The 24,774-nt window shown below is 52.5% G+C and overlaps 1 protein-coding gene and 2 long non-coding RNA genes across 5 annotated transcripts in view; 2 read left to right on the forward strand and 1 right to left on the reverse strand.

The window, feature by feature from the left end:
* The window catches only part of Dhrs3 (dehydrogenase/reductase 3), a 34,353-nt gene extending 9,816 nt beyond the window's left edge, over nucleotides 1–24,537 (reverse strand). Inside the window, exons 1-2 of one of the 3 annotated variants that reach the window (XM_048461233.3) lie at nucleotides 24,139–24,537; nucleotides 23,308–23,566 (exon numbers count right to left, since the gene is read on the reverse strand). In XM_048461233.3, the coding sequence (XP_048317190.1) occupies nucleotides 23,308–23,502 (195 nt within the window). In that variant the 5' untranslated portion in view covers nucleotides 23,503–23,566; nucleotides 24,139–24,537. Of the gene's footprint in view, nucleotides 1–23,307; nucleotides 23,567–23,656; nucleotides 23,907–24,138 lie in introns of those variants that run through there. The other 2 variants (XM_048461223.3, XM_048461239.3) reach the window with 2 other exon arrangements.
* Nucleotides 5,140–7,638, forward strand: LOC125417696 (uncharacterized). The gene is made up of 2 exons (XR_007237229.3): nucleotides 5,140–5,390; nucleotides 6,960–7,638. It is a non-coding gene; the product is annotated as an uncharacterized LOC125417696 (long non-coding RNA).
* Nucleotides 11,311–12,454, forward strand: LOC125417691 (uncharacterized). Its single transcript, XR_015002164.2, has 2 exons — nucleotides 11,311–11,796; nucleotides 12,119–12,454. It is a non-coding gene; the product is annotated as an uncharacterized LOC125417691 (long non-coding RNA).
* Nucleotides 24,538–24,774: the final 237 nt, after the last annotated feature.

Below are 24,774 nucleotides of genomic sequence, written 5' to 3' on the forward strand. Positions count from 1 at the left end.
GAAAAGCTTTCTGTATACTATTCTAGAATGTTTTCTGTTAGGGACCAGCTGGCCTCGCCAATTATGTTTAGAGCTGGGATTATTCCCACCAGCCACTAGGAAGGATGGGGTCACATTCTCCTTTTACAGGGTCCTGGGTGGCTTCCAGCTCACTGTCTCACTGTGCTCACACTGGGAAGGAAGGATGCAAGGAGGGACAGGAGAGAGACAATAAGACTCCTGCTAAGAAGCAAGGGCTTCCTTACCCAGCAGGGAATAAGTGTAGAAGTGACCCAGTGACCTTGACAGGACCTGTAAGTGGGTGCTTAGAAGGGTTGGGCAGGTGTATGACTGGCCCATAGGATGCTGGGAATTGAAGTCTGGCTGGTCCTCAGCCCTGACCTGAAGGAGGATAATATCTCCCCACACAAAGGAGCCCAGGTTTGGGTGTCTGAGGAGTTAGCTGCCCTGAGATGTAGCTTTATGGTAGAGAGGCAGAACTAGGCAACCACGGCATTCAGGAAAATCAGCACAATACAGGCTAGGCTCCAGCAGGGGTCTGTGTTTCTTTCTTTTTTAAAGGTTTTTTAAAAAGTTTATTTTGTGTATGCATGTGTACCCGATGTATGTATGTGTTCTGCGTGTGATCCAGTGTCTGTGCAGGCCAGAAGAGCATGTTACAGGTGATTGTGAGGCTCCGTGTGGGTGCTAGGAACTGAACCCGGGTCCTCTGCAAGAGCAGCAAATGCTCTTAACCGCGCAGCCAACTCTTTAGCCATGGATCAGTTTCTTTTCTCTTTAAATTCATCAATGAGGCCGGGTGGTGGTGGCGCACGCCTTTAATCTCAGCACTTGGGAGGCAGAGGCAGGTGGATCTCTGTGAGTTCGAGGCCAGCCTGATCTACAAGAGCTAGTTCCAGGACAGGTTCCAAAGCCACAGAGAAACCCTGTCTCGAAAACCCCCACCCCCCCAAAAAATCGTCATCAATGAGGGGACTTGATGTCACTAGGAGCCCCCGTGGCTTTCCTAGCACAAATAGGTGTGCAGAGGGTCCCATCCAAAGGAGCCTGGGTGACCCACGCTCTTGCTGGTTCATGGCTATCTGGAGAAGGTCAGGGTTCTAAAGCTTGCGATGCTTTGCTCAGAACGTTTGCAACCAGGAACTAGGGAGGGCAGTCCTGTCAACTGGGCTGGAAGATGGCCCTAAGAGGTGGGCAGCAGTGGGCAGGCAGGCGGGATGAAGGGATGAAGGCCTGTATGTATTGTCTCCTGTGAGCAGGCAAAGACAACAGTCGGGACCCTGGTCCTCTTGAGGTCAACCCTGTGTACTGGCAGAGTGGCTCTATCCCTCTCCCTGGTACAATGGCTAAGTGTCTCTGTGAACCTGACACCTCCAGGGCCCAGTTCTGTTCTATTTATTTTAAGAGCTCAGTGCCTACCATAGCACGTGTTGTCTGTTGAATGAATGAATACATGTTAAGGGCCAAAATTGGGAGAGTGTGGGTGGGTATTAAACTACTTCTCAAGAATGAAAGGTTCTCTGTGGCTGAGCTCATTGCAGCCCCAGAATCTTCCATATATGAGTGTGTGTGGGCCAGGAGTCAGTGGGGCCTGGGGTTTCCTAGAGCACTTAATCCAGGAAGGCCGAGCTGAGGGGAGGCCTGTTGGGGCTAGAGCATGCAGGCAAGGAGCTAGCCATGGTGCTGGGCAAAGGTGAGCTGCCGGGGGCAGGTGCATCTCCCTGGGCAAATCTCTGTGTCCCGGGTTTGCATGTCTGTGAGTGCTAGTGCCTCCGAGTCCATCAGAGTGCGCACTTGCATGTCTGTAAGTGTAAGCATGCATTTTGTGCATCTACGAGTTCACATCTGTAGATGTCTGTGTCTGTGAGCATGCTGATAGGCATGTACCTGTGAAGATGTATCTATGACTATGAGCCTGCATCTATGAAGAGGTGTCCGTGAGCCTTGCATCTGAACATAGGCATGTTTCTGTGAATGTATGCCATCCATGTGCATGTGTCACCAGGTCCTCTGGTGGATGCATATAGGGCACCCTAAGGCCATCTGTCCTTCTGAGTCAGCCTGCATCTCTGTGGTGATGGTGGCTCCAATGCGGTCTGTGTGGACCAGAGAGAGGGCCTGAAGGCACAGGACTGTCGGGTGAAGCTGCTCTAGTGACAGGCTCCTCCTGGAGCCCTGCCTGGTTCTCGGGGACTCTGTGTCCCTGAAGGGTGCAATGCATACAGAAAGTCTGCTCAAATGTATGAAATCAGGATTGGTGTCTCTACCCTCTTGGCTTCCAGTCCTCTGTGAGGTGAGACAATGGGCTTCTTGTCCCCTTCCCCTCTCAGGTGAGAAGGAGGAGGAGAGAAAGCCTTGGCCTGGGTACGGACTGTCAGTGAGGGTCTGCCTGCCCTGCTTTGCCTTACTGGCATCCACGAGACTCAGCAGCTGAAGCCTTTGGGTTAGAGACTTACATCAGCCACTTTCTGTACTTGGGAACTAAAGCTCAATGAAATAAGTCAGATGTCCACGGCCACACCTGACACCTGGTGGGAGATGGAGGTGGGATCTGAATCCAGGTGCAGTTCTGTGGCATGGTGAAGCTTTGAAGACCCAACTCCAAATCCACCCACTACTGGTATGCATTCCTGCCCGCAAAGCTCTCCTTGTGCCTCGTCTATCTCGATGTCTCTACCACAGTCTCATCCACCTACCTATCAGGGCTAGAGAATCTTCTATGGGGAGGGGTTGAGTTCAGTGCTGGGACCTAAGAGAACCAAAGAAACACAGTTCCCACCTCAGGAGCCCATCCCTGTAAGGAAGGTTAAGGGATTGAGGAAGCATCAGTCCAACTGAGGGTAAGAGGATAAAGAATAAGCAAAGGTATCTAGGGGAAGCCGGGAGCTAGCCGTACTGTGACTACCCAGAGAGAAGAAAACTGCAGTGTGGAGAGGTCAAGCACCTTGTCCGAGGCCATCCACACTGAGTGGCAGAGCTGCATTTGCCCATCAGCACTGTCTGGCTCCAAGCACAGGCGGCCAGTGACCGCTGCTATTCTCTCTCCTAAGTTCAATCCCCAGTCCTACTGAAAACAAAATAAAACTGTGTATGTTCCCTCTCAAGACCCCGGTGGGGGGGGGGGGACTCAGCGCAGAGCTGGTGTCCACTGAGTGTCCCGGAGGCTCGCTCTGCTGGGCTTTCACTGGGGAGGAAGGGCAGACACATCACACCTCACCCTTGACACTCTACAGTCACTCAAAGACTTCGTGCCTTATGGCCAGGAAAGAAGTTCAGGATTCAGGGTGCAAACAAAAGGGGAGCAGCAAGGAATAACCCAGAAAAACCTACCCCTGACACCTCAACAGGTCAAGGGAACAAGCATCTTCAGAGGGGCTCCAGGGGGAAGGATTGTCCCGGGCTGCTACTCACTTCTTGATGTTTGCTCATGGGAAAAGTCGCTAACGAACAAAGGTGACTTATGAAAGCCAGGGGCTGGTGAGATGGCTCGGCTGGTAAAGGTGCTGAACACCAAGTCTGACGACCCTGGGACTCACACAGAGAGAATAGACTACTTCAAGTTGTCCTCTGACTTCCTAACACCCTCTCCCTACCCCATGTAAAAAAATCAACAACAATAACAACCCAGAAGTTAGGTGTAATGGTACACACCTATAATCCCAGTAGGAGGGGCTGAGGCAGGAAGACAGCCAGTTCAAGGCCAGCCTGGGCTACACAGTAGGACCCTGTCTCAAAGGAAGACAGGTAACAATAAGAACAGGAGCAGAACAGAAGGCACGGCACAACCTTCCCCACCGTAACTCAGCGTTGGCAACCCCTGCCCCGCCTCAGCCCCATCAATACCTCTCCTGGGCCTCCACTCACGATAAAATGGCTCTTTGTCATCTCTCTCCACCATTTTTCTTTAAAACATCAAGGTTCTTTGCGAACCCCTATTCATCCCACAGAGCAGAGCCTGCCTGAATGGCCCCTTCAGTTCCAAAGCCTCTTTGGCTGTTCCTTCCACCCTTCCTACAACACTGGCCAATCACGAATATTAACAGAGTCCTTGCCATGGGCCAGGCCCTGTGCCAAGTAGACAGATATGCCCTCTTTCAGCCTCACACCTTGTGGGTGTGTATGTTCCTCCCCACAATATGTGAGTCTCAGATGGAATAAAGTGACTAGCCTAGGGTCGTGCCTCTCCTGTCCTCACTGTTGTGACTCAGAACCCCTGCTCCTCCCTGCTAAGGCTAACCCTTGTTTGGGGCTTCCACCGGCAGACAGAGAAGTGTTTCAACCATTTGGAAGCCCTTTGCCTTGACTAAGAATCCCTCAGGGACTCCTCATCATCTTGTGAGTCCGGCACTGGCCAGGCTCAGCTGACCCAGTCGCATGGCACTGGTCCATCTAGAAAGGTCTACTGATCCTAGGACACTGGTATCTCTACTATTCAGCCTTGCCTTTCCTCTCCAGGAAGATAGCCTAGAGACTGGCTGTGTGTGTGGTGGGAGTGTGGGGAGTGGGGCATCCCACCAGTGACCCGAGCAGGTAGTCTCAGGTCCAAGTCCTTTGGCAGGGAGTTGGGCACTGTGGCTTAAGGTCAGACTGGCAATGTTGACCTTGCAGACAGAAGGAAAATGCCCAGGGAGACTCCAAGCGTGGTGGGCTGAGCAGCAGACTGGGTGGGGGAGGTTTGGAGTAGGGTGTGGCTTGCCGTCACTCCCAGCATAGCAGAGAGGGGATAGGAGGATGCTTATTAAGAACCATGCTAATGACTGGGTAAGAGGGAGCTTGGGAGTTTCAGTCTATCATACAGTCAGAGTTAGGGTGGCACTGAACAGGAGGAGACGGGTACATCCCTGGGGGAGGGACTGTGGTGTCTGAGACATGCACACAGTACTTTCTGTTTATTTATTTTTTTTTTTTGTGCTCCAGGGATTGAACTCTAGACTTTGTACATGCTAGGTAAGCAACATTTTCTACCAGAGAGCTATGATCCTCCATGACCTTTCTCCTTTGAAAAACATTTTATTCTGAGACAGGGTCAAACATTGGCCAGGCTGGCCTTGAGTTGGCTTTGGAGCCCAGGCAGGTCTTGAATACATGACTCTTCTACATCGGCCTTCCAGGTAGCTTGTGTTACAGGCTTGGGAACAGAGCACACACTCAAAGCTAAAGATGTCAGGCATGGTGGTACATATCTGTAAAATGAGCTATGGAGGCTGAGGCAGAAGGATCCTGAGATCATGGGCTGCCTGTCTCAAAAACACCTTTTACAATCCTGTGTATTTTCTTTTTTTAGATCGGGTCTCACATAGCTAAGGTTGTCCTTGAACTCTCCAGGTGGCTGAAGATAACCTTGGATTCCAGATCTTCCGGTCTCTACCTCCCAAGTTCTGAGATTACAGGTGTGTACCACCACAGCTGGCTACCTACTTTGCTGTAGCCCACCCAGGTCTAAAATTCAATAGGAGCGGAGGGTGACCTTGAACTTCTGGTCCTTCTGCTTGGATTTGTGCCAGGATTCCAGGACTGTTAACAGCATGCTGGTTTAATGCAGTGCTTGGAAATGAAACTCAGGGCTTCACACATGCTAGGTGAGCACTCAGCCAACTGAGCCACATCCCTAGCTCAACCTTGAGGTATTTCTAAGAAGAGAAAACCCATCTCTTGAATGCAGTGGAACCCTGACTTTGGAGACAGTCTGGGTTAAGTCCCTCTAATTGTGAGCTTGACAACCCTAGGAAGTCCCATGAGTTGAAGTTTGAGTGCTGCTTTAGGGAAGCTCATTGTGGATCAGCTGGGATTATTATCAACAACACAACAGCCACAAAGCCCTCTTTTTGGAGAAGATTTGCTAGGCCCACAAAACTGAAGGTGTTGATGATGCTGGTGGCCCAAAGCCCCCACCTGGGGCACTCTGTTTTGCTTCCCTTAGACACGGCCTTGCCTGGGTAAGAACTCCAGAACTTAAGTGGTCTCTGTCTCATCTTATCTCTGACTTGAAAGACATCCTTCGGCTACAGCCACAGGCCAGGCAGGCAGAGACCAGGGTCTAAAGTGCCCATCTGCAAGGTCGGCTGCAGAACCTTGGTGGGTAGATTTCCCTAGGAGGCTAGGTTTTTAAGTTGGACTCTGGGAGTTCTAGGGAGGAGCCTCTGGGCCCGTTAAGAAGGAGAAGGCTTGGAAGACATGTTCTAGGGCCCCAGGTATCCACAGGAGTATCACTTTAATTCAGCATCTAGAACTGTTGTCACTACAAAGACTGATTCAAACAGTAACAGGCTTGAAGCTCTAGCCCTTAGCTGGCTCTGTTAGGAGGTCCTTTTCCTAGCGACAAGCCCTAGGTGGTTATCCCATGACTCATCTATTGCCAGTGCTGTCCTGTCACCCTGTTTACAGAAAAGAGGGCTCCCTTCTTTCCAAATGACAACCATTCAAAGTGATGAGCATGTACCTGCTGAGTTGCCATCCCCCTGAGTCATTCCCCAAGGCCACATGCTCCAGTCCACACTCACAGGGGACAGACTGGGAGGGAGGTTCAGTTACTGCATTCAACACGGTGACCAGGGAAGGCAAGATACAGTCTCAGATGGTCTTCTCAGCACCACCATGGACAGCTCTGGGTTTTGCAGGATATGTGTGTGTGTGGTGTGCGTGTGCATGTGTGCACTTGTGTGGAGGTCAGAGAGTGATGCTGGGTATCTTCCTCCATTGCCTTCCACCCTGAGACAAAGTGCTCTCACAGGACCTGCAGCTCAGGATTACAGACTTATGATGGTGGTCCCAGCTTTTTACATGGGTGCCAGGGATCTAAACTCAGATCCTTATGGGAAAACAGTCAGCACTTTGCTGACACAGTCATTTTCTAGGTGGTAGGATCTTTTATGAGAAGTGGCATCTGTTTCTGTTGCTATGTTACTGACAATAATATTGGTATTTATTTGACAATACTAATGGCCTCGGGTTTATTACAGGATTCCCATGGCCGACCCAGGTACTGAGGTACTGAGGATCACACTCATATGCTACCTGATTCTCAAACCTGTGACCTTGGCCACTGACTGCCTTGGGGAACAAAGGGATCCTGTGTTCACTGAACAGCTATCACTAAGCAACGTGTCCGGGTATTACAGCACCCACGTGCCTGTCTGGATGGCCTCCCTGGGAAGGAGGGGCAGCACAGACCTGTATCTGTGTGGCTCCTGCTCCTGCTAGTCAGGTCATGCAGGCTGGACCAAAGGGCCAGCAAGTCAGGTGCTCCTTTTGGTGGCAGCATTGGCAAAGCAGGTAGGGGGAGGGATGGCGCCTACCAGGGTCATCTGTGATCCTCACGCAAGTGGGAGACCACAGCTATTGCTTCTTGGGCTCTTGCCTTGTGCATGGCCCTATCTGAGGGACCTTAGATTACATCCTCACAAGAGACCAGGATGAGTGGGAGGATATGTGACCTCATGGAGTCATGTCCAGGTCCTGACAGCCAATGCTCACAACTGTGACTTTATTTGCAGATACAACCCAGTCAAGATCCCCAAGGAAAGACCGTCATGGATTAGGGTGGGTCCTAAGTCCTCACTGGAGATGAAAGGGTTGAACAGAGGACTCTGTTGGGGGAGTGGGGCTCAGAACTGTGACGGAATATATCTGTAATTTTTACCTGTCTTATTTTATTTTCCCTTGAGACAAGGTCTCACTCTGTAGCTCAGGCTGGCCCTAAACTTGGCAATCAAACTACCTCGGCTTGTGTCACCACACCAGGTTAAAACCTGCGGTTATAAGTTTCCTAGCTTGTGGTCACTACTTGTGGCCGTCATAGGTGGTTCCTGTTATCCCCACTCAACAGATGAGCTCCAGAGACCCTGCGTGACATTGAGGCCAGAAAGTCATGGAGTCAGTGGGCTCAGTCAGCAGACCAGTCTACCACAGTGCTGTTTGCAGACGCTTCCTCTGGTCTCCCCAAAAGATGCCTCATGGTCCCATATAAGTTCCTATCTCTAACTCTGCACCCAGCCCATCCAAGTTCTTGTCATCCACGCTCTGAATCCAGCCACTCCAGGCCTAGCTTTTCTCTCTCCTCAAGACGACTGTGACCATGACCCCAACTGATCCGCTCCCACTTGCCCCTGCTTCAATTAAGATGCAACACAACAGCCAGAGATCCTTCTAGAACCTCAGCAGGACTTTGCTACTGGATTCCATAGCTCATTCAGTAAAACCTATCAGTGGCCAGCCCTCTCAGGACAAGATTAGCTTCCATTTGAGTGATCATTCCCACTCCTCCCCCACCTCAGTGTAGCTTTTTTGTGTGCTGTCCTTGAAGGGCATCCTATTTCCTCATGATTACTCCAGATGTACATCCAAGAAGCCTTCAGGGAGTCAGTACCAATTGATTGACACTTGCCCCAACCCCCCATTCCTGCCTTATTTGCAATCTCTTGTCTTCTCTTGGAGACAGACACTCCCAGCTCTCTACAATGGCTCTCTCTTGAGACCCTAAAACTGCTGCCTGCCAAGAGGCAGTGTTGAGCCTTGCTCAAAATCAAGTGAGACCTGACTGGGTCTCCCTACCTCCATCCCCAATCCCTGGTGTGATTCTTCATTGGTTCTGAGTCAGCTGCTCTCTCCAGCTAGAAGAACAAGGGCCCTTACTTCTTCCCGTAAATATCAGTTACTACCACAGACAGCAAAGGGCAAGCCACAAAGGGCAAGAGACAGGCTACACTTCCTGGCTGCAGTCCTATGACCTCTGTCCCAGTTCCTCCAGTTGGACCCTGTGGAACAGAAGACCAGTGTGTCCTAACGTGCTTGCCAGGTAAGAATGAAGACCAGATTTTGGATTCCCAGAGTCACACGGTGGATCCCCTGCTATCCCAGCACAGGAGGCAGAAACTGAGTCTTGGGAGTAAATTGGTTAGCAAGACTAGTCCAAACAGCAAACCCAGGGCTCGGGGAGAGACCCTGCCTCAGTCCATAAGCTGGAGAGTGAGTGAGAAAGACACTCAACTTCATATGCACATACAGGCACAGGTTCACACATCTGAACGCACCAACACAGACGTGTGCATACCACACTACAGCCTTCTCAAAACAAAACAAAAGCTCCGGATGACCAGGCAAAACAGGGGCGGCTGAAAGTGCCCCAAGAGGAACAAGACCTTCTCAGGACGGAGAAAGACAGTGGGCAGAAAGTGGTGCTGAAGGGGGCAGGCTGCTGGGATACCTGAGGGATGTGAAGGAGGGAACCGTGCAGATGTCCGGAGGAAAGAGGCAGACAGAGCGGCTAATGCATACACAGGCCCCAAGCGCGAAGGGGCTCAGTGTGATGCTGGTGTGGTGATGACCAGTGTGCCACAGCCCAATGGCAGACACCAGCCACACTGGGCACTGAATTCTACTTTGAGTGTGATAGCGTGGAGTCTGGTGGCAGTCAGACTATGAGCAGGGACATAACAGCCTCTGGTTTGGATGTTGGAATGAGTTTGGAGTCCCAGAAGGGGAATTTAGGATCCAGGTAGGGTGGGCCTAGTCATGGAGTACACTCAGGTGATGGGGTGCTTGGGAAGGGGTGATGGAGGAGAGGGATCTAGGAGGCTTGCAGGGCTGTCAGGGGAGGGGGCATCAGGCTTGCAAAGGGCTGAGGAAAGGTACAAAAAGAAAACTGTCATCCAGAGCCCCAGGTCTCCTGCACCGGGGAAAGTGGGCTTTGCGAAGGTATCTGGGAAGAGAAAGATCTTGACCAAGTAAGGCCCCAGGCTACCCCAGTTTCTGAAAGCAGTCCTGGTGAAGCAGAGGGGAAGCGGATGCCAGCCCACCTACCCATTTAGATTGTAAACACAGTTTCAAGTGACAGCGTGGCCCCTGTCCCTGGTGCCTGACAATGATCACGCTGCTGCTCTGGCTCTGTGTGTTCCACGTAGATGGAGCAAGGCCTGCCAGCAGGCTCACATGACAGAGGCAGTGGCCAGGCACAAGCGCTCAGATCGCTGGTCTGGAAGGAGGCTCCAGGAAGTCTTTCTGTAAGTGGGGGTAGGGTAAGGTGTGTGTGTGTGTGTGTGTGTGTGTGTGTGTGTGTGTGTGTGTTGGTGAAGAAGGGGCAGATGCAGGGAACTGCAGTGTATAGGGACTGGTTGGTGGGGGAGGAGTTAGGGTCCCAGGTTGGATGGGTGGAGGGGAGGCAGGGATGCAATGGGTTAGTAGAGGCCTGGGGTTGGAGTCCAAAGTGTAGACAGAGGTGAGGTGGGAGATTCTGGCTGAAGCTAGGGGCAGGAGTGAGGAGCAGGGGGCTGGTGTTGGGATTCTGGGAGCATGTGGGAACAGAGTAAGGGGTGAATAGGGGGCTGGGATTAGGATCCTGGGTGAAAGTAGGGGTGGGATGGTAAAGGATTAAGGGGGTTAGGGCAGGGTCCTGAGTGGAGATTATGCAGGGGTAGGAGGTGAGTATGGGACTGGAATGGGGTCTCAAGTGCAGACAGGAAGGAGGGGAGACAGGAAATGGGGTGCTGGGCTCAGATGGCAAGGGGTTAGAGATAAAAAAGAGGTACAGATCTTTGGCCACTATGACCTCAGGTTCTTCCCCCACAACCAGACTGGCAGTAAAAACAAATGCACTGATGTCATGGGTGCTGCTAACTGGCAGCTGAACCCAGAGCTGCATATGGGCTGCCAGGTGCCAAGCAGCCTTAGCCATGCAGCCTGTTAGAGACATGCAGGCTTACTCCAACCACAGGTTTGCTCCATTTTCTTTAGTGAGGGCAGCCCAGCTGCACATACTGACAGACAGGATGCTGCAAAAGTCACCAGACATTGCAACACGCAGCCAGTCTGCTGGCCGCTGGGTGAACCATGCGCCACCCACCCACCTCAGCCGCAGGCACCTGGCCAGCTGGAGGGCTTGCCTCCTATGGAGCATCCCCAGGACTGGCAGCTTCCACCATCTGGAGTCAGCTTCCTCTGCAGGGGAATCCCGGACCTGCACCTCCCTCAAGAGACCTCCAAACTCAGGGGGCAGGGCCTTAGGTCTGCGCTGGTCTTCGTCCAGTGAGTTGGGAAGTGTCTACGGTGGCTTTTGGTGTCTGCGGTGGCTCTGGACTTTACAAAAGCTCATGGAGACAGACGGAACAGTCTCTAGGTATAGCAGTCTGCCAAACAGGATGGTGCCTACTGTCCCCAGCCAGCTGGCTTAGTCCAGAGGGTTTCCTGGGCTGCAGTTCCTTGCCTAGGCTGCCTTTTGGGTGGGAAGCTGTCTAGTCAGGGCCCCCAGGAATCTAGTCAGGAGCGGATTTGCTATGTGACTGGATGAGTCACTTAGGGTCCCTGGGCCCCACTACTTCCCGCTGGCTTTCTTGGACCAGGGAAGGTCAAAAGTGCAAGAAAATGCTTTCTGGATTAGGACAGCAGCTGAGCAGTCAGAGATATTGGGCCTGCCTGGGGACACCCTGGGGCCACAGAGAGCCCAGGGCATGTGTTGTTTCTGATAGCCCTCAAACTTGGCTTCTAGTTCACAAGAAGTTGGGGCTTTGGCCCCCTTAGAGGTAAGCAGTTCTCGGAGCCCCAGATACCCCTACACTGACTTTTTTAGCAGAAAGCCTTGAAGTGGCTCCAGATCCCTGGCGGTGGGGGTGGGAGGTGGGGCAGAGGCTGATACTGGAATGTGCTCTGTGGCTCTCTATTTTTTTTGAGACAGAGTCTTGTCACTGAACATGGATGTCACAGTTCTGGCTAGGCTGGTTGACCACCAGGATTCTGAGATCCACCTGTCTCCTCTCTCTGGTACTGGGGTGGCAGGCGCTCACAGCATCGATGGCTTTTACACAGGTATCTGAACTCAAGGTCCTTACACTGGCACAGCAAGCACTTTACCCACTATGCTATCCCTGGGTCCCATGACCCCTGATAGCGATCACCCCTGGGATACGGCAAGGCACAGTCTTCTGTTTGATTGGCTCGGTCTTTACATCCCTCCCCTTTCACTGTACAACTTTATTATCCTTACAACACCCGGTTACTACGTGGACGGCAAAAGTTAGGATGTGCTGCCCTTCCCCCACCCCCCTGCTAAGAAGTCAGGCATTTGGGGTAATAGGGTGCCTGGCGAGCACGTGAGTGATGTATGGTATCACGTTGCCATTTTTGTCAGCAACGATAAAGCCGTTGATTACCACGAGGACCAGCCACACAATAAGAAGACCTTTGGTTAAACAACCACAAAGAATTTAAATCATGGCGACCCCAGAGAGGGAAACCAAGTGGAGGACTGAATGCAATTGCCTGGTCACCCGCAGGACGCCAGCCCAGCTCTCATAGTGGACACCTATCAACACCACTCAACGCTGTTGCTGAGCCACAAGCCTTCCTTCCACCCATCTCAGGTAGCAGGAAACACAGATCTGCCATTCACACTCCAAGACGCAGGCTGGGGAGATGGCTCAGAGAATAAGAGCATATATACACATAAAACATCTTTTTAGATTTATTTTTATTTTATGTGTATGGGTATTTGCCAGCATATATGTGTGTGTAGTATGTGCATGTCTGGTGCCAGGAGAATCTGGAAGAGGGCATGAGATCCCCTGGAGCTGGCATTATAGACAACTGTGAGCCATCATGTGGGTGCTAGGAACTGGACCTGGGTCCTCTGCAAGAGCAGCAAGTATCTTAACCAATGACTCTTACATGTTCATTTCTTAAAGAAATTATCACGATTGTGTGTATGTGTGTATAGTGTATGTGTGGGGGATATGTGTGTCGCAGCATGTGTGAAGTCTAAGGACAGCTTTGTGGAACTGGTTCTCTCCTACCTTTACATGGGTTCTGGGGACTGAACTCGGTTCACCAATTGTCTTTATTTGCTGCGCATCTCGCTGGCTCCAAATCACTTCAGAGATGGGCACCAGGACCCTAGAAGCATGCCTATCAAGAGTGCAGCCAGGAAGTGGCTGGCTTGCCCTGGCCCTGGCAGGTGGCACAGCAGAGGTGAGAATTCAGCTGCAGTTTAGAAAGATGAACTTGCCCTATGGCCACTCCTCCCTGCACAGGGAGAAGGGAGTGACTCGCAGGAAAGCAGCCCTCAAGGTGTCACCTCAGAACACATTACTTTCCATGGGAGAGGGGCAAACAAGCCTGGGGGACCTGAATGTGTTGACTCTTTGGTTTTTAGATGGACTGTCCCGGATTATCCGAGCTAGCAGACAGGGTTCCCTTAAAGCAGGCGAGGAGGGCTGGAGAGACAGTGTCATGGCTAAGAGCTCAGACTGCTCTCGCCGAAGACCCGAGTTCCGTTCTTCGCACCTGCACGGTGGCTAACAATCCTGTAACCCCAGCTCCAGGGGACCCGAGGCCCTCTTTGCCTCCACACACTTCACCCACACTTCACCCACACGCACACACCCTTCCCTTTCACGTACACACAGTTAAAGTGAAAATGAAATTTAAAAGCAGGCAAAGGAAGGGCAGGGACCGAGAGGTGGCAGAGGGCCTGCCCGGCATGAATGGTGTGTGGGATGCTGGGTTCTGGCCCCTGCTGAATGGATGGAGGAGACAGAAGAGTCTGATGGGGCTATACGTAGGGGTTAAAAACAGAGATACGGTCTGGAATGGAGGGGGAGCCTGAACAAGGGGTCATAACCAAGGACTGCAGCAGCCTAGGGGAGCTGGGAAGAGGAAGACAGTTCTGACACTTGCATTCAGTCCACTTGAGATCTAGGCTGGCTTCTCACCTCGGGAACCCTTTTTGAGTGTGTCCTGTTATGTGCACTGAGTTTGTGAGCACCAGCAGTGTGACCACAGAAGCTTGGATAGAGTGCATTGATTATGGGCACAGAATCAACAGCATAGCAACCCATGGCAACCTATTAGCAGCAGTTCAAAGGAAAGAAACTGTTTCTGCCTTAGAGAGCATGACCTGTAGACTCAATCACCACTGCAGCCAACACTTACTCCTCTCCATGCGCTCTGAACTTTACACAGGCTATCTTACTTAATTCATGCAAGCATCAGAGAGCTTTAGCAACTTGCCCAGGGTAACACAGTAAATAAACAGAGGAGCCAACCTACAAACTTTGCTGTTCCTGACTCCAGAGTTCAAAAATCTGAATTGCTTCATTATACTTGTTCCTTGAGAAACACACACACTTCCATGATGCAAGACAATACTTGTGTCAGCTAAGGAGGTGCAAACCCCAGGAGAGCACAGTCCCCAGCCCATGCGGAACCTGTACCTTGCCATCTCTAGGTCCCTTCCCACTCCGTTGTGTGTTCATACGGAAGTAGGTGTGACAGGCCAGGGCACACTACTAGGTCTTTGCTAGCTGAGACCGTGGGAGAGGGCTGGGCCCCACGTGGGTGTGTCTGGCAGCATCACCTGCTCAGGTGAAGGTGCAGCTGCCCTCTGTGGTCACGCTGGCCCCACCCCCACAGTGACCTGCAGTGTTCTTGTGACAAGCAACTGGTTATAGGTCCTGGGTGACAGGCAGCAGGAGCTGCAGGAGGACAGGGGTTGGGGAGCCTGCCTGGGCCAACTCAGAACCGCCTGCTCAAGGGCCTGAGGCTGCGGGAGGAAGAACAGATAGATCTCTTACACACCTACAAAAATGCCCCCAGACATCGTCTAGCGTCTAGCAAAGGCCTCCCGGGGTTTTAAATCTACAAAGTTTGCACAGGAGGTCCGCTCGTGACCACGGGGCCACTTTGGTGGCTGTTTACGTTGTCCCTTTGAACTACTAACTCTGGAGGGTGGAGAGCTTTCCTCTGGCAGGGAGAAGTCCCTTCTACCCTTTTTGCACATGGATGTCAGCAAATGACCTGATGCAGTCCTATTGGGTTAGGCGGGGAGGACAGGCCTGGGTCCTCTGGTGGTTCCTCCCGAGGAGGACTAATGGGCAGGGTGGGGAGCCTCATGGCAGAGAAGTCGGCCTAGAGGTAGGGTGGTTTATGAAACAGCCGTATGAGGTGACTGAGCTAGGCACTGCTACGTTCCCGGTCCCAGACCCCCAGTGCAGTCAGGACACCTCCAGGCTCCGCCAGGGTGGCTGACACTGCTGTCGTCTGAGCAGGGCAGACTGTCTTGGCTGTTAGAGACACACACTATGCACCTTCCCAGGAAGCTGTCAGCGGGGTCCCTTCCATGCAATGATTAACTGAGAGGCACTACTGGGGTCTTTTAGGAGCTGTGACTTTGTGTCTATGTGTGTGTCTAGGTTTGTGCATCTGCACAGCTGCCTGTGGAGGCCGGAGGTTAATCAGAGGTTAATGCTGGCCGTCTTCTTCAGCCAAGCTCCACTTCATTGTTTTTTGGAGACAGGGCTTCTCACTGGCCTGGAGCTCACCACGTAGTCTGGGTTGTCTGACCAGGAAGCCCCGGGGATTGTGGGTCTCTGTTTTTCAGTGTTTGTCTCTCAGTGCTGGGATTACGGGTGGGTGCTGCTGTATTCAGCTTCTTACACAGGTACAGGGACTAACTCAGGCCCTCACGCGTGTGTGACAATGCTCTTTACCAAGGGAGCCATCTTCCTGGCCTGGAGCTGGGTGACTTTAGGTGGCCTGTTCTTAGAGTCTTGGTTGCCAGGAGAGAATGATAATGGTAGCCACACTGGAAGGGTTTACGGTTTAACAATAACTGTCAGTTTGACAGGATCTAGAATCACCCAGCAGACAAATATCTGGGTAGGCTGCGAGGGATTATCTAGGGTAGGCTAACTGGGGCAGGAAGACCCACCCTAACTGTAGGCTGGGTCTAGGATAATACATAGGTCTGAATGAAAAGGAGAAGTTGAGCTGAGCCTCAGAATTCGCCCCTCTGCTTCCTGACTGCAGAAATGTATGAGCTTCTCACACTTCCGCCACACAGTGGACGGTGTAACCCTCAACTGCCGCCACACCGAGGACGGTGTAACCCTCAACTGGGAGCCAGGGCAAACCCTTCCTCCCTCGAGCTGCTTTAGTCACAGCGATGAGAAAAGTGACTGACACAGGTGGCGTTGCCACGTGTGAAGCCACTAGAAAAGTCCTGGACACGTAGTAGGTGCTTAGTAAACAGCGGTTTTCAATAGCAAGGATAGGAGCATCCTGGGTCCATTCAGACAACAGTCACTTACGACATACCCCCAAGCACCAGTCACTGTGCCAGAACCTAAGGACACCCGGGCAGCAAGGAAAGCCAGAGCCTGCCTGGGCCTCCTTCTTCCTGGAGGGTTTAGATGGACAGACTTGTCAAGCAGCAGCCATGGTATAGGGAGTTGTCATGGTAACCCGTGACTCTGGGATCACCGCTGCCCAGCCAGTGACTAATGGAGGGGAGTGGGGATCAGGTCTCTCTAGCCCTCAGCCACGGCAGAGTCTGCATTGGACCAGTCCCTGCCCAGGAAGAAACTGGCTATTCACCAGTCACCAATCATGACAACAGCGTGGTTTGTGCCCTGAGTGCGCCAGATCAGGGTCAAAGGCTAAGATTGGCCCACAGCTTCTGTGGCCTGGGCAGAATTCTGTCTGTCCTGGAGGAGCTGCAGGCCAAAGTTCAGAACCAGGCCCAGGCAGGTTGTGTCCCTTGTGGTTGGTGCCACCCACGCTCTATGAACAAAGTGAGGGGCTGGGGCTGTGAGGTGTCCCCTTTCCCCTTCCTGGCCTCCACTGCCCCCACAGATGGGCACTCATTTTGGTGGGAGGAAGTTTTTACAAGCAGTTAGAGGTTTATATGAGTTTTTGACTGACTCTTTATACTTTTATTTTTCAGATGAGGGAACCAATGCTCAAAGAGATACAGTCACTTGCAGGATCACGCAGCCCGTTCCTTGGAGGTCCCCCACTAAGAGCGCTATTATTGGGAACTGGTTCCCAGCAGCCCTGGTTGTAACACAGCACTGCTGGGTGCTGGGACTAGTGAGCTACTACCAACACTCAGGAGACTTGGCGAGTGACCCTGCCTGCCTGTGGGTCAGGCCTCAGCTTTAGGGCTGGCATGGCCAATCACGCTCTACTGGGCTGGGTGCCTGTTGTGTGATGTATTTTCCTCTGGGCATAACATGATTCCATTCTGGAGTGGAAAATACGTTGGCTGAGTAGCCATGGCAACTCAAGTAGACCAATACAGTGGTAGCCGGGTCTAGGGTGATAGTAAGGGAGCCACTGACATTCCTTAGCAGAATGCTCACCTGGTCCGCCTTCCTGCCCCACCCGACCTTTACCCACAGTAGCAAGTGATCCTGGGAGATGCTAGTGTACAGGAAGTGGCAAGGTAACTAAAGTACCATGATGTAGTTTCCGTGGGATGGCCCGCCATCGTATTTCCACTAACACAAGACCTCCAGGTGTGGCAGGAACAGTCTTGGACCAAGGTCACGCCAAGGCTGTACAGCTCCTTCGGAACCACCCCCCCCCCCCCCCCCCCCCCCCCCCCCCCCCCCCCGCTCTCTAGAGGACAGCAAACAGCCACTGTTTCCCACAGTGATTTCTTCAAGGTCAAAGTACTTCTAGGAAAGAGCGAGTCCTTCTGTTTACCCTGGATACAATGGAAAACAACCATTTCCTTCCAATGTTTACCCTAGATACGGTGACTCTACTAGAGTCCTACAACAGCCCGTCTAGGAGGAGCTGGGACTTCACCGCCTTCCCCTGAGCAGTCAGCTCCTTCCAGGAGTCTCCCCAAGATTGCCCTCCCTCCAGAGTCACCTCAACACCCTGCAGGCTCAAAGGTCACAGATCAGTTCTTAGCAGAGACTAAGCATGGTGGCCTCAGATGTGACAGGAGGGAAAGATGATTCATGATTCACCCTGTGACCTAAAGAGAGACATTTATGCTCTTCCTTTTTTTCCCTTTCTTTCTATTTTCTTCTTTTCTTTCTTTCTTTCTTTCTTTTTTTTTTTTTGTGACCAGGACTTTTCATGTATATCCCCGATCCTTTCCTTAAAAGGTCAAGCCCATATCAGTCCCCTAAAGATGGACTTGCTGGCGCTTGTCTGTTTAACTGGAATATTGAGAAATGATGGACAGCCTGGCTTTCTAGGGCTGCTAGGACCTAGGGGTGGTCCTTTACCAGCAGGCCCTGCATCTTTGAGTCACTATGCCAGATGGCCATTCCTTTTGGGGGGGTGGGGATTGATAGTTTCAAGAAGCTAAAGATGATCCCAAACCTGCTATGGGGTCTGGAGAGATAACTCAGCAGTTCAGAGAGCACTTGGGGCTCTTGCAGAGACCTGGGGTTCTGTTCCCAGCACCCACACTGGCAAGTTCACAAACCCTTATAATTTCAGGGGATCTGACGTCCTCTTCTGGCCTCCACAGATACCTTCAGACAGGTGGCACGCTTACTACACTCAGGCATATATACATGCTCATAAAACAAATAATTAAATCTTAAAAACCAGCAAAACAAGATAAAAAAAGAACTCTGCTAGGTAGCAGAGGCTGGCCTTGAGCTACTGATCCGACTGCCTTAGCTCTCAAGACTTGGAATAATAAGCCTGGGTTGCCAAGCCTGGCTTTAAAATTAACCCTGATGGCTGCCAGCCTGACCCTTTGGCAAGCATCCCACCCATTGTATTTAAATGCACCCCAACAAGGTTCTTTGAAGAAGTGGGTTTATCCACATCCTGCCTGCATCCTGTTGACTCCTCACCACCCCGCACCCCAGAACCCTCTGTAGACCAGGCCCCAGGATCTAACAACTCTTGCCTGACCTCCCTGTGACCCCGAGGGAGACAGCTGGGTGGGGCTGAGATTAGCAGGCCAGAAGGAGAAACTCTGGTTGTGAAACTGAGAATCAGTGGTTCAAAGCTGGCTCCCAACTGCACCTTTATTTTGTACACAAGCTACAAGTCCTCCAAGGGCCATCAAGGCCACTGAAAAGAACAATACAAAAACGCCCTGTGGCCATGAATGGTACAATGTTACAGATGTTGCCACAGCCACATATAATAGTGCTACAGTCCTGTGTGGGATGACAGTCGTGTACAGTGGCGATCACGCTTGCGACCACGATCCTGTGTGAAACTTCAGTTATTCGTGCCACCAATCACACAAGTGATCATAGCCAGGCTGACAGATCCCAGTCCCATCAGAAGCCAGGAGCCAAAGCGGATGTCCGGCATGTATTTCCAGAGACTCACGGTACATTAAAATTAAAGTTGAGAATGAAGGTTGGGAATACACCTGGCTATACTTCCCTACAGTACCCTGCCCTGAGAAACGAGGACAATGGCAAACCATAACTGCCCAAGGTCCTGGTGAGGGCATGCTGGGAGGCTCTCTTCTCCTGTGTTATGTGTTGGTAGAAACCCTTCCCCCGTTTTTGAGATCTTTGTTTACATGTGTGGATGTTTTGTCTATTTGTATATGTACCACATGTAGCAGCGCCCGCAGAGGCCAGAAGAGGGCATGGGATCCCAGAAACTGGAGTTAGAGACTGTTGTGAGCTGTCATGAAGATGCTGGGAATTGAACCCAGGCTCTCTGGGAGAGGGATTCATCAGTGTTCTTAATTGCTGTGACGTCTCTCTAGTCTGGAACGCCCCAGTTGGAAGGAAGAACCATTAACTGCATGACTCTGCTGGTGGCAACATGGCTTTAGGAAGGACGTCCAGGGATGTGACAACCGGACCCCTCCCCTAGGTAGAAGGGCACGTTATCGTAAGTACAGCAGAGCTTGCTTTCTCAGTGTGGACGGTCAGCAGCAGCAAGCTGGGGGCTCGTGAAGAAGTTTGGAAGTGGGTGTGCAGTGTCCTCTAAGTGGGGGCACAGTGTACCTTCCCAATCTTTCTTCACTCAGAGAGATCTGATGACCAGCAAGAGGGGCTGAGACAGTCGGTGACAAGCCCCACGAGTCACTTGCCATTCAACTACCTGATCTGTGGTTAAGTCACGACAAACGCCACCGGAAGCCACCACCACTAACGCGTGCCCTTGCTGTGACATCCTGCTGTGATGCCAAGTCTTCAGGACTCTTTAGTGTATCTCTACCTAGCCTCCAGCCCTGCTACCAGCCCAGAGCTGGGCCACCACCTGCTGGATGCTGTAAGCAAGCTTTGAACTGGGCTCTAGTCAAGGGAATGGTGAGCTTGGGCCAGTTTAGTCACTGGGAGTGGGAAGGGATGGCACACAAAGGAGGTGGGGGGCACGGGATGGCCCTGAGGGCCAGGCCCTGCTGGCTGCTTCACGTCACATGCCCTGTAAATGCACGGATACTGAGACAGATGCAACCCCAAGCTACTTGCAGTGCCTTCCTGAAATGGGACGTTGGGTCCTGAGTGGGGATGCTGGTCCCAGGGCCCCCACTTCTGTAAGTCTTCAGTCATGGTCTGGATGCTTGCCTCTAACTGGACCAAAGGATATGGAGTGTCCAAATACTTCCAAACAGCCCCCTCATAAATCTTCTCCTGCTTCCATCAAGAGGTCATGCTAAAACCGTGACAAACTTGCAGACTTGAGGACAAGCCTGAGTTTTCACTGCTTTGTGGGGAGCAATTACAGAGACACAGAAAATGTAAAAAGGTTTGCTCAGGAGATGACCCAACAAGGGGCTCCCCCCCAATTCCTAAGGGTTGCTGTTTCTGTCTCTGCTCAACTTGGTGTCTTGTAGGTAGGGAGAGCTGTTTCCTGATAAAGAACTTCTGAATTTTTTACATCTGTGTTCTTTTAAGACGAACTCTTAGGGGCTGGAGGGATGCTCAGTGGTTTGGAGCATTTGGTGCTCTTGCAGAGTACCAACCAGAGTTCAGTTCTGAGCACCCACATCAAGTTGTAATTCCACCTCTAGGGGATCAGACATCCCCTGGCTTCCAGAGACACCTGTATGTATGTGTGTGCATGCGGGTGTGAGCGTGTGCACACACGTACGGGCACACACACATATAAACAAAGTAAATCTCTTTTTAAAAAAGAAAACTCTTTATTTGGGTCAGCTTGGTAGGCTCCCCACGCTCTACAAATATTGCAAATCCTACTTAACTCAAGGTCATTATGGGAAACTGGGTTGTCCCGCCCCCTCCTGGACAGGCTTGCTGTTTGCAGAAACTGCCTGCCTTTCTTTCCCACCGGGGGGAATCTCTCTTAGATTCAATTTCTCCAGGTATTCAGGCAGGGAGCGCTCTCAGCGTTAGCCTCTCCCTTAACCAATGCTGCTGGTGGTGACCACCTCACTGCACACCACTGGCCTTCTCTACCTCCCTCCCATACTCCCGGGCCACCCCCAGTTCACACCTGTCCCCCAGCAACTCAACTGCAAACTCCCAACCCCCACAGCACTCAGCTCTTTGCTGCCAAGCCCTCTGGGATTTAAGGACTCCTGGCTCTGGGGATTGTCCTCAGGTCCGTGCACTGACCCCAGATGTAGGAAGACAAGAGGGCCTGGAGTGCACATTCCCACGGGGATAGCTGGAGACCGGCTTACTGAGTGCAGTGGCTCTCCACTAGCTTCAGAGAGTTATGATTCCAGAGAGCCCTGGGGGGAGGGGGTTATCCTGCCAGCCAAGTGAATGGCACCGGCAGTTTCCCAGCCCCCCCCCCCCCGGATTTTGTTTTGGGTGACCCTGTCACCAATTAAAGGCCTATTTCTCATCAGCCTGGGCAAGCTTGTCCTTTCCAAGCGTGTAGGCGGGGTTGTGCCTTCCAGGGTATGAACCTGCTGGATCTACTCTACATGGTTACTTACACACACACACACACACACACACACACACACACACACACACACACACCCCAGGGCCTTCTCCTGCCTTCACTCCAGGATTGTTTACAGTCGGTCAAGTTTTTCCAGATTGACAAAGCTTTCCTCGTAAGCCTACTGCAGCCAAGCACAGAGAGTGAAAGGGACGGCAGGACAGGGCCAGCTGGAATAGTCAGATGAGACAGGGACGCAGACGACCAACTAGTGCCAAGCCAAAGCAACTGTCACCAAGTAACCCTTCTGCCCTCCTGGTCCCCCTCCACCAAGGGCTTTGGAAGCCTTCCACAGGGACACCCCCACCACTCCCCAAGAGAAACTGCTGAGAACAACTTTTACTTCCCCTTAGTTCAGTGAGTCCAAGGGTTAAAAAACGCCCCCTTTTAAAGGCAAGGTTAAGCAGCTGTCCAAACCACCCAAGGAGATTCAGGAGCCCGGGACAGCTGGATGACCCCCACCCCAGCTGTGCTAGGACAACCCAGTCAGGGAAGAGTTAAGAGGCAATCAGCTTGGGCTGATAGTTCAGACTCCAAAGTTCAGTCCCAGCCACCGAAGGAATTGTAAATCTCGGCAGTATTTAACAAAACAAAAGCAACCTGGAATTACAAGAAGGTTTGGCTTTCCACAGAGCATATTTACTCTAATCCCCAAGGTATGCAGCTCCACGTCAGATCAGCTGGCTTGCCTAGTCCTGCTACCCCCTCCTTAGCAACAGTTTAAATTTCAAACTAATTCCCTAGTTTGTTCTTCGTCTTCCCTGGCCAGCCGGCTGGAGACAGCCCGGGTCTGCCGGTCGGTCTCAAATCCCTCTCCATTGCTCTTGCCACTGGATGGGTCAGCCTGGTCTGCAGTTGCAAGTTGGGTGACAGCTGGCTCTCCCTCCAATACTCTCCTGCACGTCCCCGGAGCAAGAGGAGCTGCAGTCACCCACATAGCGAGAGCAGTGGACAGCGGCGGCGGCATAGTGCCACCTCCTAATCCAGTGGGGGAAGGATCCCCTCTGCTGAGGGGGTCGAGAGGATCAAGGTTGAAGGGTCCTTATCAGCGGTTGGTTACCCTCACACCCCTCTGTCCGGCTCTGAAACACCTGGGCCTCCCAGTTTTTCTGCCAGGCTAGACCATCCAAGCCAGCTCCCCCTTTTTCAAACCCAAACGTGTACTCCTCTCACGTCCCTGCAGAGCTGTAGCCGCCCAGGTTTGGACTAGGCAGCGAGCTGCCAAGCAAAATATCAGGCACAACCTTAGCAGTCAGGATTTCCAGCTCTACCCAGGGGCGCGCACACCCCGCGCTCAACGGGGTGCGGGCAGAAGGGGGAAGTGTAGGGGGCACAACACCTTAGAGATGAAGTCACGAGGAGGAATGGGTGGGTGTCCTAAGTCTGGGGGTGGGTGGGGGCACATAGTCGGTCAGATACCAATCCCAGGGGAACCGATCAGTTTAGGACTTTGCCAAAAAGACTGTGCCGGGGAAATTTACAAAGGTTGAAACCGGCTAGTTTAGCAGTTCCAGGTGATGCAAGGGGTGAGGGGCCGGTGACGCTCAGCTTGTTGGCGCTGGTTGCCGCAGCCGCAGCAGGTGGGAGCACCCCCAACCCCAAGCGCGCGCGCCAGAGTCCCCTCACCCTCGGCACCCACTTCCAGGTGTCGCAGTGCCACCCCGCCCCCACGCCGCGTACCTTTCTGGCGCCACGCTCTGCGAACTCCCGAGCGAGGTGGCGCCCGATGCCTCTCCCACCGCCGGTGATGAGGACTGACTCCCGGGACAGGTCCCGAAGCTTGGGGGGCAACACCAGTCCCACGGCTGCTTTGGTCACCAGATAGATCATTTGCAGAGGGAACACTACCAGCGCGCCCAGCCATTTCCACACCATCCTCCGCGCGGCGGAGCCGGGCACAGGGGGAGGAGGTAGGAGGCGGCGGACGAAACTCTCCGGACTAAGCAAAACAGGAATTAAAAAAAGGAAGAAAGAAAACACCCCAAATAATAATAAATAAGCTGAATAAGGCAAAAGAGAGGCGTCCCACCTGGGCACTCTTGAACTGATCTCTTTCCAGATGCAGAGCACTGGGCGAGGAAAAGGGGTAGGGGGGGGATAAGCTCTGTCCGGCGGAGCGGGAGGGGGGAGCGTCTCACAAGATTGGGACAGTGAGAGGGGTGGAGGGAAGGCCGGGGGTGGGAAGTTCTAACAAGAAGTTTCTTGCCCCAACAGCCGTTTCGGCTGGGCAATTCACAGGTAATGTTTACAAACCCACAGAGGAGTTAAGGCGCGCGCGGGGCGGGGGGGGGGGCAGTAAAAAGCCAAAAAAAAAAAAAAAAAAGCACCAACCACAAGAGCGCACCCTGCTACAGTCCGCGGTTTCAAAGTGCAAGATTAAAAAAAACAAGCAAACAAAAAGCTGTTTCTCAATTGTAGCGCCCTCCCCAACTTTCCTCCAGGAAAAGGAAAAATCAAAACAAAACAAAAACAAACAAACAAAAAAACACCATACACACACACACACAAAACCTGGGGAGTGACTGCAGCTCCCAATTTCAGTCCGCCAAAGTCTCCCGACTCATTGCTATTCTCGGGCTCAGGAAATTGCTTAAACGCGATCTGATTGCCAGCACCGTGCAGGAGAAGTGGGGGGTCCGGGTGTCAGTTTCTTCCCGTGCACGGCTCGCCCTCGCGCGCGCCCGCTCTCTCCCGCTCCCGCCTCCTTCTCTTGCAGCCCGGGCTGGGAGTTGCCGCTCGGTCTGGCTTTCTCTCTCTCTCTCCTTCTCTCCCCTTTAGCATTTATTGCCTTCTTTTTGTCCTTTTCAACTTGGACGGGGCCGGCTTGTGGAGCACGCGTGGATAGGACGCCCTAGTCTGCACCGTCGTATTCCTTCGCTCGCGGGGCAGCTACGGCGTGGACCCACCGAAAGGGCGCCCCCTCCTTTTTTTTTTTTTTTAATACCCCATTAAGTCTGATTGACAGTTAAAGTTGTTGGGAGGCTTCACTACCATGCCTCTGAGTGGCTGCGGCGACTTCCCCTCCCCCTGCGCCGTGGCGGGGCACGCGCCTGGGCGCGTACCCGGTCTCGCTGCGACTCGCACCCTCCTGGGACTGGCTTCTCTTTCCTGCAAGCCGGGACTTGCCGCCCTACTCCCCGAGGGCTC

This window comes from Myodes glareolus, chromosome 6 (assembly GCF_982192425.1).
Source record: "Myodes glareolus chromosome 6, mMyoGla1.1, whole genome shotgun sequence".
Lineage (NCBI taxonomy): Eukaryota > Metazoa > Chordata > Mammalia > Rodentia > Cricetidae > Myodes > Myodes glareolus.